Here is a 15,625-nt window from a genome sequence, read left to right as displayed (position 1 = left end):
CGGGGTGGCACGGGAGCAGCCCCATCATCACCGGCCCTCAGGAAGGGGTGGCAGCAAGCAGAGCTGAGGGCAAGCTGGCTTTGGTGGGGTGGGATGTGCAAAGGGCTTGAGCAGGATGAGCTGGAATGGGATTGTGTGAGTCAACAGGGCTGGAGAGGCTCCCAGAGCTAAGGGGCTGGTGTCTGCTGCAGCTCCATGCCTAATTGTCCCCCAGGTGTTGCCCGATCCGAAGAAAACACAAACAACCGAAGTTGTTTATGCGGTGCTTTATTGAGGGCCCGGGAGCCTGTGGACTAGCGTCCAAAGACAGAGCCCCGTTTCACAGAAAAATCACGGGTTTTTGTATGTTTTCTACACGATTTCTTCATCATCACAATTTCTTACTTCTCTTTCACTACCTGGTACGATTATCTCTCTGACATTTAAGTTTTGCCAAAAGGTACATTCCTAGATTATCTCCTAGTTACACTGCTTACATTGCAATATCTGCTATATAGTTCATCTGCAGGTTACATGTGGCCTACCAAGCCTTAGCATAACTACTACTAATGTCAACTAATGTTAACTATTAACGTTTGTTACTATCTTAATAATGCAGTTTATTGAACCAAATGGCAACACAGGGGCTGGATTCCACAGCTCCCTCCTGCAGCCAGGTGATTTGGGATCCTGCTATGGCTCACAGCCCCCAGCCCACTTGTCTGGAGCCTGGCTTTCCCGGGGACAGCTGCCCATCTGCCTGCAACAAGAAGCAGGGAATGAATTCCGTGTCTTGCTTCGCTGGCATGTGCAGCTTTTGCTTTCACTATTAAACTCATCCCAGCCCACCAGTTTCCTCACATTCATGTTCCAGCTTGTCTCCTCATCCCACAGGGGAGGGAAGTATGGCTGGAGGAAGTCACACCATGCACCAGCAATCCCTGTCACTCGGCTGGAAGGGCCGGCAGGGCAGTGATCCTCGTGCCTCTGGACTGCCACACGTGCCACTCCCGGCCCAGCTCCGGCAGAGTCCGGAGTGACCCTGGCAGGGACATGGAAAATCCTGGCTGCATCCCTTCTGGCAGAGCCTCAGCTATGCTGCTGGCCTGGTTTCCCCCTTCCCCTTCACACTCCTTGCCCTCAGCAGGCCTCGGTGCTCGGTGCTGGGGCCCTTCAAGGATGGGAACAAAACTCTGGTTTTCCCTCTCCCCACGAACATTGGGCTCCTGCCAAGACACCACTCTCGTAAGATGTTAGAAATCCCACTCACAAACACAGCGGATATTTGTTGCAGGATCCCTGGCACTGAGCCTCTGGTGAATCATTTTTTGCTCTGCTTTTTTCCTGGAAAACACGGGCTCCCCACTGCAAATGGGATCTGCTGCCTGCCCAGCCCTAGGCTTGGCCTGCCCAAACCCCAGCACATCCAATGGGAACTCAGGACAACAAATCGCTCCAAGATTCTCTCTTCCTCCTTCTCCCTGTTTTCATCAACAGTTTCCAACACAAATCCAAAGGGCAGCTTCACACAAGCCAACATGGAAAAAATTCACCCTTTCCCAGCCCAAACCAGTCACCAGCAAAGCCTCCCTCTCTCCCTCACACCTGTGACCACTCCAGGCTGCTGTGGACAGCTCCCCCCAGCCCATCTGTCACCAAAACTCGAGAAGAGAATAAAAACCCTCCAGCACAATGTTTGTAGTGACAGAAAACAAGGCATTACCTTGTTCTGGCCAGGACGTGCCATGGAAAACATTCTATCCACCTGTAGTCTCTGACCTGATGTTTCCAGTATCTATACAGACAAAAACCCCAAAGAAATTCTCATTCACTGGTCTTAAATTACACAATTCTTAGTATTTGATATCCTATCAGTCCTTGATCCCTTCATATTCGATGCTAATTTGGTCCTCATTTTTCAGTTCTCTCACCAACTGGGATCAATTTCCTGGCCCAATTGCCCTTAACCAAGCCAGGGAGGTGATGTTGGTTAATATTCGCTATTGGTCACTTATCTCCTCTGTATCTTCTGACTTCTCCCAGTCTGTGGATGTTCAGATCATCGGACCTCTCCCGGTGGACAGAATCTTTCAAGGAGAAACTTGAATTCCCCTCCCCCTGGGCAAAGGCGAACAAACCCCTGATTTAAGTTACATTAAAAAAAAAAATAAATTTGTATCATTTCCAACATCCCAAACACCCCCTCAAGTCCTCTCGGAGCCTCCCAAGTCCCCACAAGCCCCCCACTGGTCCCTAGAGCTGCCCTGCATCCCCAGACTGCGTGGGGTGGGGGTCCCGGGGGGCCGTGCCCCTCCTCCCTCTGCGGGGCGGTGCGGGGCTGCTCCCCCGTCTTGAGAGCGCTCCCTTCCCGTTCCAGGCGTTCATTCCCGATCATGGAGCCCAGGCAGGCGGACGTGTCCATCCCACTGCAGTCCTCCGGGTGGGGAGCGGCCGCCCCCGGCCCCCGGTCCGACCCGCAGCCCCGGGACTACGTGCTGTGGTCGTTGTTCAATGTGCTGCTGTGGTGCTTGCTGGGCGGGCTGGGTTGCCTCGGCTTCCCAGCTCTCGTCTTCTCCATCAAGGTGAGGGGGGGACCGGGGACCCCCGCCAGACACCCCAGATCTAGTCCTGATCGGCCCCGGGACCCCCACCCAGACTGAACCCCAGCCGGCCCCTGCCAGGACCCCCCGGCTGAGCCCGGCACGGGACCCCCGACATGTCCCGACTCCCTCCCCAACTCCGGACCTCCCATCCAGCCCCACCCGGGACCCCCCGACCCAGCCCGACTCGGACCTTTCCCTCACCCCGGGATCCCCCGTGCCCCCACCCCCCGCCCTCCCTGACACCACCCTGCTCTCCCCAGCTCCTCTCCCCGCCGCCTTCCCCACCTCCAAACCCCTCTCCCATCCCCGGATTCCCAGATCCGGTGTCCCATCCTGGACCCCCAGTCTGGTCTCCCATCCCCGACGCCACCCTACCCTGGGACCCCCAATGCTGTGTGCCCCCCGCCCCGAGCCTGCACCCCCGAGCGCCGGGACTGCGGGGCGCTGCCCGGTGCCCCACCCCGTGCCCTGGGTGACACGTTCCTGGGGTCCCAGCACAACCTCGCTGGGAACCTCTCCCCCCGCGGCTGGGTTGGCCCCCCAGGCAGTGCCACACACACACTGAGCCCCCCGTTTGCCCCCCCAGGCCCGTGACTGCAAGTTCCTGGGGGACCTGGAGGGTGCCCGGCGTCACAGCGACCGCGCCAGGGTGGCGAACATCATCTGCTCCGTGGTGGTCGTCGTCGTCTTGGTGATCTTCATCACTGCCTTCGTCATCATGGTTTCCACACTCAGGGCCACCTGACCACCGCCCGGCCCCATCCGCGGGGTGCTTCCCCCCCTCCTCCTGCCTCCAAAATGTGCCCGTGCGGGGCGGGGGGGCGGAGGGAGTGACCCCCGGTCCCCTCGCTGCCCACACCGCGGGTGTCCCCGCACAGCCGCGGGAGGGGACGTGGTGGCCAGGCTAGGGGCAGCCCCTCACCCCGCTTTGCTCGGCTCATGCGTTTCCCGGCTCTTGTGACACACCTGTCAGCGTTGCCACCAATAAAGTTCGTCCCGCCAAACCCCCTCGCTGTCACCTCAGTCACCGCTGGACGCCGCAGAGCCCTCGGGCATCTTTGTGGCGTCCTCCTCCTCCTCCTCCTCTTTCTCCTCCTCTTCCTCCTGCTCCTCTCCCTGCCGCGGAGCAGAGCTCTTCCAGCCCAAATCCCTGGGAAGTTTCTTCCGCACGTCTTGGGCATGGCAGAAAAAGGAAATCGAAGCCCCTCCGTGTGTTTTGGGCTGCCCACGCCCCCCACCCTGCAGCCCTGCCTCCCCGCCGCTGCCGGAGAGCCCCGTGGATGTGGCTCTTCCACCTTTCCCTATTAACTTCCCATTCCATCCATCCGGCAGCCCCAAAGTGCTGCCGAGGGAGGGGTCTGCCCTGCCCAGCACACCTGGAGGGCGGGGTTGGAGGTACCTGTGCCAGCCAGCGCCCTGGTGGTCCTGGGCTCCGCCTCGGAGTGACCCTCCTGCGGTGTCAGAGTCGCGCTTGGAGCCACCCGTGCTCCTCATCCCGCGAGGAAGGCTGGCTATTAAAAGCCATCCCAGCCTCTCTCCCAGCCCAGCCTGTGGGACAACCACATTCCTCAGGGCTGTAATTTCCCAGGTTTATATTTAGCAGAGCAGGGATATAAAAGGGGTGCCGGCCGCGCTCCTCCGAGGCTGCCGGAGCCGCGGGTGTCCCTCTCCGTGCCCATGGACACCTCGTACCCGCGGGAGGAGCGGCCGTCCCCCAAGCGGGGGCCACCCCCCGCCACCCCCGCGCCCCGCGACCACCTCATCTGGGCCATCTTCAACACCCTCTACATGAACTTCTGCTGCCTGGGCTTCGTGGCGCTCGCCTTCGCCGTCAAGGTACGGGACCGGCGGCACCGGAGCGCTCGGGGGCTCCGGGAATCCCTCCCCACGTGGATGCCAAGGGAGGGGTGCCCAAGGAGGCACCGAGCACTTGGGATAACTCCCGGGCGGGCTGCGGCGGGCAGATCCCAACAATCTCCATAGGCAGGTGACACCTGCCGCTGGTGAACCCTCCCTGCTTTTCCTGCCACGGATTCCGGAGGTTGTGGAACAGCCTTGGATAACCGCAGCCCCCTGCCCTCCACCCGAGGAGCAGCTGCCTGATCCTAAAAAGTTCCGTGGGGGCTGTGACACCTCCACCCCTCAGCAGGAGCAGCTCCAGCTCTGGAAAGATGGGGACAAGCAGGGTCCAGAGTGAGAGAGGCTCCAGAGGAAGCAGGAGGGAAAAATCCCGGCTCCAGCTGGACTAGACTGGGATAGAAAGATAGGGACAGGCAGCAGCTGGAGCCAGTGAGGCTCTGGATGAAGCAGGAAGGAAAACACAAGTGGGAAAGGATGTGGGGCTGGAGGGGAGCAGGAGCAGCCTGGGATGGATGGATGGATGGATGAATGGATGGATGGATGGATGGATGGATGGATGGATGGATGGATGGATGGATGGATGGATGGACAAATTGTGGGTTGCAAGGGGCACAAAGCCCTGGAGCAGGATGGGCCTGCAGGAAGGGGGTGCAAGAGGGGGCTGAGGGAAGAGTCTCTCCTCCACTGTTGCAGGCTCGGGACCGGAAAGTGTCCGGGGACGTGGAAGCTGCTCGGCACTTCAGCTCCAAGGCACGGTGCTACAACGCCCTGGCCACGGCGGGCAGCGTGGTGCTGCCACTCCTGCTCGGTGCCCTCATTGTCACCGGTGTCATCCACCTCTCCAAGCTGGCCCAGGAGTCCGTCGGCTTCTTCACCTACCAGTTCAGCGTGAGCGACGATGAGGACCAGTGACCCGGGGTGAAGGGCTGGGGGAACCTCCTCTGCATCGCTGGTGGCCCCCCAAAAAGGCCACCACCCCTCTCTGCCACGCTGCTCCCCAACCCCACCGTGAGGGCACGGTTGTTTTTGTTTATCCTGTGGGTTTTTTTACCTCCCGTTATCCCGTGTGAAGCCCCAGATCCCGTGGTCACTATTTAAATCATTAAACACTTCACACAGCGTGAGTTTCTCTGTGTGGAAAGGGGCGGGGGTTGCCAAATGGAAAACATAAACAGGGATTTATGCTCCTGGCAGACAGGAGACACCGTCATTCCCACAGCCCTCAGGGCCACCTCTGGCCACCGGGACCCCCAGGACCAAGGAGGGGAGGAAGCAGAGACGCTCCTTGGGCCTCGTGGGGACAGGATGAAGCAAATGGGGTGTCCCCTCTGCACCCCAAAGGGGAGCTGAGACCTCCAAACTCATTACAGCAACACAGACATCCCCAGCCAGTCCCAGCCAGGACAGGTTGGGATGCACCCCCAGCGCTCCCTGCTCTCCCTGCCTGGGCTGGAGACAGCTCATTTTGGGGCTAAAGGACCCCTATTTTGAGGATAAACCCCTTTTTCTGCCAGCTACCCCTGGCTCAGACTGCGGCTGTGTCGCAGCCCCATCCAAATCCCGGTGCAGTGCACAGGGCTGGGGACAGCACGGTCCCTTTGTCGTGCCAAGAGCCTCTAATTAGGGGCTGGCGGCTCTGATGAGGCCGGAGCAGAACCCAAGTAATTACACGGCAGCGGGAGAGTCCCTGCTCCAGCCCTAAGCATTCCCAGATGCTTCGGGGCACGGAATAGCCGCGGGGCTTTTTATAAATCGGGCCGAGATTCCTGGGGTTGGTTTGGCCAGGACAGACCCCTCGGGGCAGTGAACGCCTTCGGCTTTCCCTGCTCCCACCCAGGGCTGCTCTGCACGGCCCCCAGGACGGGGAGGGTGTGGAGGGGAGGATGCTGTGCAGCCCAGAGTGAGGGGCTGAGGGTACCAAACCCACTCTGTGCAGGCACAGGAATTCCTTGGGATTTTCTGGGACATCAAAAACGCCCTGAAGCAAACCCACAGCAGCTCTCTGCTCGTCCCGAGGCTGCTCAGGCATGGAAAAATGCTGCCCTTGTCACCATCTGACAGGATAATAGTACAGATCACTGATGTCCAGACTTCCTGCAGCCCTTCAGACGCCAAATGAGAAAGGATTTAACTCTAGAACTGCTTGAAACAAGAAGGAATAATGTAGATGAGGGTTTAAAAACATGTGAGGGATGTTACACATCAAATAACAGGAAAGGAGCTGTGAGCTGCCCACACGGGGTTAAAAGGCTTTCAGCTGCATATTTTGGAGTAATGTTTACTGCCAAAATATCACTCATCTGGTGAAACAGCACTGGCTGAGCCTCCACAGCCCCTTGAGCCCACAGAGCAACACAGGGGGAAGGCGAGGACCAGGGCAGGACACGCTGGAGGAGCTGGAGTCAGGATCCTGGAGTCAGGAACAGGCTTCCTTACAAACACAAACATGCTGAGAGCACGAACAACTCCTGGATGTTTAACAAACACGTTTGAAATGGTCATTTTCAGGCTTGGTTTCCTCTTCTGTGCCAAGTAAGGGATGTGTGGAGGGGAGCGGGGGACTCAGACGTGGTGACAGCTCCAGCCACTGTCCCCCCCTGGGCCACAAGGACAGGTAGCACACACAGTCCTGGGTGGGAAAAGGCCTCCTGGCACCCCCTATCCACTCCTTCTCCCCCCTCCACCAACATCCCAGATCTGGGGCTCCAGCGGGCAACACCCGGATCAGCCAGAGTTTAGAGGGTCCTGCTGGGTGACCTCTGGATCCATCCAGGTGCTGTAGGGAAGGAGACGCTCTGCCCTGCAACAGAAAAGCTTTGTGTGACATATGGGAATGCTTTCTTCCCAAATTATTTCAGGGAGCAGGTCTGGGCACTGCTGCCGTACCTTCCCACAGGGCAAAGCGCTGTCCCGACTCCAGCACAGCTTCCAGGGGGGATGCTGGAGGGTCCCGGGAGGTCTCAGTCACTTCCATCCTCATCTCCTCCCTGGTGATGGTGACCTCCAGTTTGTTGCCCAAGTAGGAGACGCTGGAGATTTTCAGCTTGGCAATATCGTCGGGAAAGGCGGGATCGAAGAGGAGGCCGGACCTTGTGATCCTGGAAAGGCAGGAGCACGTCAGGGTGGGAATAGCAGGAGCCACAGGGGAGCCCAGCCCGGGGGCAGGGAGCAGCCACCTCTCCAGGCATCACCGCCTTATGCACACCAGAGGAGCCTGAAAGGGTCCTCGGTGCATCCAAGGATCTCTGGGCAGATCCTGAACGCACTGATGGAGCACCTGGTGAGGAGCTACCGGGGCCATGATTCCACAGCCCACCCCAAGATGTTCCTGTCCCATTCCAGTACCACAGCTGGGGCCTGGGGTTTCCATAGGGTTAGATTTCGTATTAAAAAACACAACTCAACTCCCTGCTCCGGTTCAGAGCTTGGCTTCAGCAGCAGCTGTGCTGGAAAAACTTCGGGAATGCCCTGCTCCTCTCAGAGCAGGTGACCCTCAGACACCCACCTCAGCTCCCACTCCCATGGGATGGAAGGCTGGAAGCTCAGCACAGCTCTTCGTGCTCCTTCCCCAGAAACAATGGAGCAAACATCCCGGCTCTCCCTCCATCCCTGAGCCAAAGCCAAGCTGCCTGTGTGGGCGTTTGGGTGAGGGAAAACAACGGCCCCTCTTGTCCCCAACCCAAATCCTGGCACACGAGAGCTCTCCACCAGCAGCTCCAGAACACTGAGAGGGCTTGAGGGACTGGAGAGGGCTCAAGGGAGGCCTGGGGGCCTGGGGAGCCCCAGTGCTGCACAGGATCCGTGTCCTAGGGCGGGAAAGGCAGGAGCACGGCTGCACAATGTCATCGCCACCTCTGGAATCTGGCCAGAGCCCCAAAGCCGTGGCCTGAGCCTGTGCCACGAGGGACCTGACCTGGCACACACCGGGTGCCTGGAGACCTCCCAGCTTGGCCAAAGCCGAGATTTCCAGCTGGGAATACGGCAGCTCACGCCCAGCTCTGGCAAAGAACGGGGTGGGTTTCCCAGCGGCTCTGGCCACACACACAGAGTACAAACGCGTATTTAGGGCTGGAAGTTTTCACTGGGAATCAAAAAGCTTGGTCCAGCCTCAATTAAACCAGGAATAGGCTGGAAAGACGGCGGCTCCAGGGTGGAAACCACCACAGCTATGAAATTACATGAACAGCTCCATGTTTTCCCAGGATATTTTAAAGCTGAGGCGATGCCTGCCCAGCGCTTCCCTCCAGGGAGGATCCTGGAGCCACATGTGAGCAGGGAGGCCACAGTGAGGCTGCAGGAGGTGTTTCCTCACCACATCCAAAGGAGACAGGATGATCTTGCTGCCAAACCAGAGAAGAGGTTTAGGGAATGTCATTTTGCTGCCCAAGTGTGACCTGTAATGAGCCTCTTACCTGTTCCAAACTTTGTTCCAGCAAAACAGGGATATTTCAAGGGACAAGTGGTTGCTTGGGAGTTAAAAGTGACACAACAGGTCTCACCTGAACCCTGTGAAGCCAAAGAGGATGACCTGCAGGAATCCACCCATCCCTGTCAAGAAGTTCACGGCTCCCGACCCATCCGAGTTCTCCACCCAGACCTGCTCCAGCACGAGAATGAGATGACGCAGGAGTTGGTTTGGGATGCTCCAGGCAGCTCTGTGGGTTTCAATCCCATTATCACCTGCCTGGGAGCAGGAGGGATCTGCAGCCCCGCCACTCACTTTGAAAGGCTCCGTGATGTTGCTGAAGCACTTTTCCAGCTGGCTCCAGGCTCTCTGCAGCTCCTTCAGCTCCAGCCAGCCCACGGCAAACATGCTCTGCCGGAGAGGGAAAGGTGACAGCGCGGTCCAGCAGTGTCACCTCCGCCACCCCTCCGACCCAGAGTGAACATTTCCAGTGAACATCCCAGCTCTGCACTGTCCCCTGGACGGATGGAGACACAATCCCAGGCTGGGCTCTGCCCTCTCCTCACCCAGGTCATGGCTGGCCCGGCCGGGTCAGTGACGGGCTCGTACATCTCCAGGTCGTTCCTCCGGACCTCGGCACTCATGGGATGCATCAGTGGGAACCCCAGCAGGACCACATCTGCCTGTTTCACTGGCTCACCTGGGGACAGGGCTGGTCAGACGGGGAGCAGTCCCCAAATTTCCCAAGTTGTTGAGCCCATTGATGAAAAACAATCCAGTGAGGCAGGAAAACCACCCCAAGCCCAGCTTCTTGCACTGCTGCAACAGCAGGGACTCTTCTTTTGCCATTCCCAGGTCTGAAACGGTTGGAATTCTGATCTTTCCAGGATTAAAAGTGTGAGCCATGGCTGCTGCTGCTGCCTCTCCACTCACCTGGGCTGTAGCCATCGTACTCAGGGTGATATTTCCTCTCCTCATCAAAGGGCACTTTGATTTTCCTGGCACGGTCCTCCCACTCCTCTGGCACCGGGAGCAGCAGGTCCCGAGCCATGTCAGTGGCAAAATTTAAGCTGGAAAGAAGGAGGTACAAGGTTTTATGTCAGGGATGGGTGACAGTGAAAGGAGAGAGGGGACAGAAGGAGCTGCAGAAAAAGCTGCTGTGGAAGAACAAGGGGCAGAGATTGAGCTGGGGTAACAGCTTCCATCAGAGAGCTGGGAGCCCGTTCCCCTGGCTGTGGATGTCTCCAGCTGGCTAACAACATAGACACCGATGGAATGCCAAGGGAGAAGCCCTGCTGTGAATGGAGATCCCTCTCAGCCTCATGACACTGAACAGGTTGGAGGAGCCAGGGGAGCCCCCACTCTTCCTCTGACTGCAGAGGGGTGACAGGGAGAGGGGTGTGAGGAGAGGGAGGAAGGATCCCCTCGGGAGCCCCACTGCTCCCGTCCCTGCAGAGTGCCAGGTGGAAGAGCAGACAGCCAGGCCGTGCTTCCAGGTGCTCCCAAGAGGCATTCCAAACGTTACCTGCGCCGGGCCACGGCATTGGTGTAAGCAGAGTTATCCACCTGGCTGTGGTACTCGTCTGGGGGCATGACACCTGGGGGGACAGGAGGGGACACCTCAGCACACCCAGGGGCCGCCGTGGCTCTGGGCCCCTCCTCAGGGACACGGCTGGAGGAAGGGGACCCTCCTGCCCATCCAGATCCTGCTGGCAGGATCCCACACAGTCCCAGTGGGATGCTCAGTGGTGATGCACGGTGCTCGGGATACAGCTCTGGCTGGTGCATGCAGGCACCTCATCCTGAGGGCATCCTGAAGGGGACCTTCAAGTCATGAAATCCCAGGGTGGTTTGGGTTGCCTTAAAGCTCATCCAGCTCCACACCCCTGCCATGGGCAGGGACACTTTCTGCTAGACCAGATGGCTCTGAACCTCTGCTTTCTGCCCCACTCCCATGGCAGAGGTACCTCTGATGTGGTAGAGCTGGTCCTCCTCACTCCACACCATCCTGCTGCACCAGTACTGAGCCACAGCCTCCACCAGCTCCCAGCCCCCGTCCTCCTGGAACAGCTTCTGGTCCTGGGGCAAAAACAGCGGTATGAGGGAGACTCCACCAGACTCGAAGTCAGCAGGAGGATGGAGAGGAGCTCTGAGGAAATGGAGGGAGCAGGATGAAAGACTGGCCTGGTTTGAGCCAACAGGATGTTGAGACGCCCACAGGAGCAAGGACAGAGAAGGCAGGGCTGCAGGAGGGAGCCTGCAGAGCAGAGAGAGCAGAGTTCCTCAGGGAAGGGACAGTGACAGTCTCCAGGTGTCCTGCCACCGGGCCATCGGGTGGAGCACCCTCCCTTTACCTGCGTGGTGCAGTAATACTGCTCAAAGGCCATCAGGACATCCCCGGAGACATGGATTTCCTGGGCTCCGTAGATCTCCTCAGGACACACTTCCCGGCCAGTGGCTGCGCTCTCCCACGGGAACTTCGCGCCCTGCCAGGAGAAGGCATTCCTGAGCACATCACCTTGTGCTGCGCCCCGCTGAAACAGCCCGGGATCCCCCTGGGGACAGGCGCTGGTGCCACCCCAGCCCGGGATCCCCCTGGGGACAGGCGCTGGTGCCACCCCAGCCCGGGATCCCCCTGGGGACAGGCGCTGGTGCCACCCCAGCCCGGTGTCCCTGTCCCACCTCGTAGCCCTGTTCCCGCGCGTTGCGCCTGGCGCCCTCCAGCGTGCGGATCCGGTACTGCAGGATAGCGCGGGCAGCCTCGGGATACAGCAGCAGGATATTCGGGAACATCCAGGTGTCCTGCGGGGAGGGATCGGCTCAGGGGGAAGCATCTAAATGCTCCCGCCAGCTCCACCCTTCAAGTACACCCTCATCCCGATGGAAGGATGGAGTCTCCTCCACCCCACTCGCCGTGCCAGGCCCCCAGGTGAGCACGGCCCCCCTCACCTGGTCCCAGAAGACGTGTCCCCAGTAGTCCTCGCCGCGGGTGCCGTTGGACAAGCCGCCGGGGCTGATGCCGTGGAACAGGACCGCGGGGCTGTCCCGGGGCGGGATGGCGCTCAGCAGATAGTAGAGGCAGCCGTGGAGCGCCTGGCGCAGGGTCAGGGGCCCGTCCAGCTCCACGGAGCATCCCCGGCGCAGCGCGGCCCAGGCGCGGACGTGGGAGCGGTGCAGGGAACCCGCGGCCAGCAGGGACAGCCCCGAGCTGAAGCTGCGCTTCGCCTCCTCCTCGCTCCCGGCCACGGCCGTCAGGAACTCCCAGCGCCGCTCCCGCTCCTCCCCGTCCAGCGTCAGCGAGCGCGGGATGGGGGTCCACAGCATGTGGACAGTGGGACGGGGGCCCCCCTCCACCTCGGGAACCAGCGTCTGCCCGTAGATGTAGCTGCCGGAGACGGGAAGCGATTGAGGAAGGTGTTTCTTCCCAACGTGCCATCTTACCCTACCCTCCGGCAGTGGGAAGCCATCGCAAATGGGCTCCGGCCCCAGGAATCCGGTTCTAAAGGTCATCACCTCACTTCTGGAATCACATCTAGCCCCTGTCACCTTCACTGCTCTCACACATCAGTGTGAGGGATAATTCTGGAGTTGGAAGTAATAAAAATGTTTCTATGTTTAATTTCAGGGGATTTTTATAAACCTGCCAGGACAGAGCAGGTGTGCAGAAGCCTCCACACCCCTCACCATTTCAGCCCCACACCCCTCACCATTCCAGCCCCACACCCCTCACCATTCCAGCCCCGCTCCAGCCTTACATCTGCAGTTTACTCCTCAGGGGAGAACAGGGCACTGTGCCTCCGCCCATGGAGGGTGGGCTTAGGGCAGGGACCCCCATCCCCCACACTCACTGCGCCCCCTGGAAGTCTGGCCCTGGGGTCAAATCCAGGTCCTGGCTCTGTGGCACGAACAGGCTCTGGAGCTGGATGGTGATGGGATGTGTGGAGCCATCCGAGCGCCGGATGGTGATGCTGAAGGCCATCAGGTGCACCAGGGAGTGGTGGGCGTAGAGCTGGTGGGTGGCCGTGTATCCAGGGCACTGAATCGTATGGCTGAAGGTCCCTGTAAGCACAGCCAGAGCCACCGGCCTTTGGAAAGATTTGGATTGCTGCCTCTGGCCTATCCACTGCTTCCCACTGGCCAAGGAATTGCTTTTCCCAGGTCCAGATCCAGTTGTGGACTGGACAACGCCGCTGACAGCGAGCCTGGCCAGGCTGCTGAGGGATGGTCTGTGCCATCAAACATTTTACCAGGCTCCGTGATTAAAGACTGTCTGCCGAGCCTGGCCCCAGCTGGGATAGAGCTACAGCCCGAAAATCATTTATTCCCACACAAAAGGGGAATTTTCCGCTTGTTCCAGAGGAACAGCACTCCGAGGTGAACGGAGAATGAGGCGAAGGAAGATGTGACTGAGCAGAAGAGGCGGCAAAAGCAAAGAGAGCAGAAGCTCTGGCAGAGCCACCAGGGGAGGTGCCGGCTCCCTGCTCACCTGTCCAGGTGTTGAGGGTGAAGCTCTCGGCGGGGCTGCAGGCGCCGGGCGCTGCCATGCGCAGCCCCAGGGGGCTGGGGACATCGGCGCGGTGCGTGTCCCCCGCGGCCCCGCTGTACACCCCGGCGGCGTGCAGGATGTCCCGGAACACGCGGGTGCCCAGGAAGGTGTTGGTCACCGTGGGCAGCAGCCGCGGGTCCCCGGGCAGAGCCGTGGCCGTGAACACGCCCGGGTCGCCCTCGGCCATCGCCGCTGGCCACACCTGCGGGGCCGCGGGGACGGGATGAGGGCTGAGGGGACAAAGTGCTGGCCCGCTCCCCGTCACCCCCTGCCTGCCACCAGCGGTCTCTGCCCCTTTTAGTGTCCCCTCTGGTCACCTCCAGAGGTTTTCCCCCATCCCAGCTTCCTCCCAGCCCCGGGAGGGTTCCGGGAGTGCATCCCATCAGCTCCTTCACCTCATCTCCAGCTGTCCCAAAACCTGACAGCTCACGGGCTTCATCACTTCTCAGCCTCCTCCCTCTTCCTCTTCTGCTGCCGTTTCTCCCAACACACAAAGCCACCTTCCTTCCCCATCTGGCCTGCTCTTCCTCCCAGTGCTGTTCGTGACATTTTGAAAAGTTCCTGACACTTCCCCCTCTCTCTCCCAGCTCACTGCACCCCTCTGTTCCCCCTCACTCCCGCATCTCCAGCTCAGCTTCCTGGGGCAGAACCTTTCTATTGCACTGATTTATACATAAAACTGTTTATGTGTCACGTACAAACATATATATATATATAATTATAGACTAAAGATATGTACAGATACGGACAGGCGTAAGCAGCCCCTGACAAAAGGCAGCTGCAGCTGGCTCCTGGCAATGCCGGGCACAGGAAAAACACAGGAATGACGAAATGAGGCTGGGAGAGACTCTGAGCGGAGCTGGGAATGCAGCCAGGGTGACACAGGGGCAAGGAAGGTGCCCAGCCCCCAGATCCCTCCCTGACAGCAGCCGGATTGCAGGAACGCTCAGGCTCAGCTCGGTTTCCTCACTGAGACTGAACTGTGAGGAAAATCCTGCCTTCGGGAAAGTGAAAAATCCCTACCCAGCCCAAGCCCCGGGGTGCGGAAGGGAGGAGGTGGCTCTTGCCTTCTGTCCCGGGGCCGGATCAGCCTGTGCAGGCGGAGAGCTGCTGCAGGGAAGGACGGAAGTTGCCGAACCGAGAAAGAAGGAAGGAAATCGCTTTTTTTCCGTCTCCTTAGAAAGAAATAGTTGGAAAAATGATCCTGGACAAGCAGCTGAGCTCAGTGCCCACGGAGGGAGCGCGGCAGTCCTGGGGCTGCCATGTGCCTGGCAAGGAGGAACTGAAAGAGGAAAACCACTTTGGATGATCTATGATCCCAAAGCTGCTGGCAGAGAGCCGGGTTAGCAGCACTCCCCACTGATCTCCCGTGTCCTCAGCCACGCTCTGACTCTTCCCCTCGCCTGTTTCCAGGGAGGACAAAAATTCCATCTGGACTTTAGCTTTGGTGTGCTTTTCCAAGCCCTTTCCAGCCGGTCCCATCCTGGTGGGTCAGGGATCCAGGGCTGGAGCTGCAGCCAGGTGCCACCAGCCTTTCCAAGCGGCCACAGGCCCCGGTGCTCACCAGGATTATTTTATTGCCCGATCCAGCACTTACAGGATTGGCATAACACATCTGTCCTCCGCTGTAAATCCATGGAAAAGCTCCTATGGAGCCTGGCAGGGTCAATCCTACAATTGCCAATACCCCAGGGATGCCCTGGGGACACCCTGACAAAGGGCAGAGCCCGACCAGTAACACTTGCTCTACTCCTTTGGTACTCCAGAGTCTAATCCAAACTATGCCCCAGCAGGATTCATTCCCCCTTTGGTTTGTTCCTCACAAGCAGCTGCTGATTCCAGCACAGGTTGAGTCCGTGACAAGGACAGGAATATCCATCCCCTGGAGAGCGGCTGAGCATCCACAGGGGTTCTGTGGCACTGGAGTCCCCCTAGAGCAGCCACTGGCACACAGGGATGAGCAGTTCCTTTCCCAGCAGATCCCAACTGGCACGCACCTCACTTCCTTCCCTTTATCACAGGAATTTGGAAATAGCCCTTTCCAGAAAGTCCTTTCTCACTGAATGGTGTTTTGAGTGTTAAAAAGTTTATAAAAGCCCACAGAAGACGAGGTCCAGGGAGAGAGGAGCCCTGCTCCAAAGAAAGAGTTTTGCTCTAAGGGAAAAGGCCCCTCCAAGAGGATGTCTTTGCTCTCCCCTAGAGTGTCTCAGTGTCCCCCTGTGCTGGCTGGGG

At 59.1% G+C, this 15,625-nt stretch overlaps 3 protein-coding genes and 1 long non-coding RNA gene across 4 annotated transcripts; 2 read left to right on the top strand and 2 right to left on the bottom strand.

Annotated features, from left to right (window-relative positions):
* Nucleotides 1-339: 339 nt before the first annotated feature.
* Nucleotides 340-2,147, bottom strand: LOC106628489 (uncharacterized). The gene is made up of 3 exons (XR_001331880.2): nucleotides 1,703-2,147; nucleotides 841-1,021; nucleotides 340-739 (listed from the first exon to the last, which is right to left on the bottom strand). It is a non-coding gene; the product is annotated as an uncharacterized LOC106628489 (long non-coding RNA).
* Nucleotides 2,148-2,340: 193 nt separating this feature from the next.
* Nucleotides 2,341-3,586, top strand: LOC106628482 (dispanin subfamily A member 2b-like). The gene is made up of 2 exons (XM_014257868.2): nucleotides 2,341-2,561; nucleotides 3,169-3,586. The coding sequence occupies exons 1-2, from the start codon at nucleotides 2,373-2,375 to the stop codon at nucleotides 3,325-3,327; spliced, it is 348 nt and encodes a 115-aa protein (XP_014113343.1). The 5' UTR covers nucleotides 2,341-2,372; the 3' UTR covers nucleotides 3,328-3,586.
* A 113-nt stretch (nucleotides 3,587-3,699) lies between these two features.
* IFITM5 (interferon induced transmembrane protein 5) lies at nucleotides 3,700-5,519 on the top strand. The gene is made up of 2 exons (XM_005529104.3): nucleotides 3,700-4,418; nucleotides 5,136-5,519. Exons 1-2 carry the CDS (start codon nucleotides 4,260-4,262, stop codon nucleotides 5,352-5,354), a joined length of 378 nt encoding a protein of 125 aa, XP_005529161.2. The 5' UTR covers nucleotides 3,700-4,259; the 3' UTR covers nucleotides 5,355-5,519.
* A 1,063-nt stretch (nucleotides 5,520-6,582) lies between these two features.
* On the bottom strand, nucleotides 6,583-14,539 carry PGGHG (protein-glucosylgalactosylhydroxylysine glucosidase). The gene is made up of 14 exons (XM_014257853.2): nucleotides 14,461-14,539; nucleotides 13,334-13,595; nucleotides 12,696-12,906; nucleotides 11,797-12,232; nucleotides 11,530-11,649; nucleotides 11,202-11,333; nucleotides 10,815-10,926; nucleotides 10,373-10,445; nucleotides 9,781-9,917; nucleotides 9,414-9,547; nucleotides 9,163-9,258; nucleotides 8,942-9,039; nucleotides 7,329-7,540; nucleotides 6,583-7,242 (listed from the first exon to the last, which is right to left on the bottom strand). Exons 2-14 carry the CDS (start codon nucleotides 13,578-13,580, stop codon nucleotides 7,178-7,180), a joined length of 2,073 nt encoding a protein of 690 aa, XP_014113328.1. The 5' UTR covers nucleotides 13,581-13,595; nucleotides 14,461-14,539; the 3' UTR covers nucleotides 6,583-7,177.
* Nucleotides 14,540-15,625: the final 1,086 nt, after the last annotated feature.

The sequence above is a fragment of the Pseudopodoces humilis genome, chromosome 7 (genome assembly GCF_049639895.1).
Source record: "Pseudopodoces humilis isolate 2021_Gansu_Grassland_sample_001 chromosome 7, ASM4963989v1, whole genome shotgun sequence".
Classification (NCBI taxonomy): Eukaryota; Metazoa; Chordata; class Aves; order Passeriformes; family Paridae; genus Pseudopodoces; species Pseudopodoces humilis.
The sequence above is the reverse complement of the archived record's forward strand: the minus strand, read 5'-3'. Positions and strand labels throughout refer to the sequence as shown.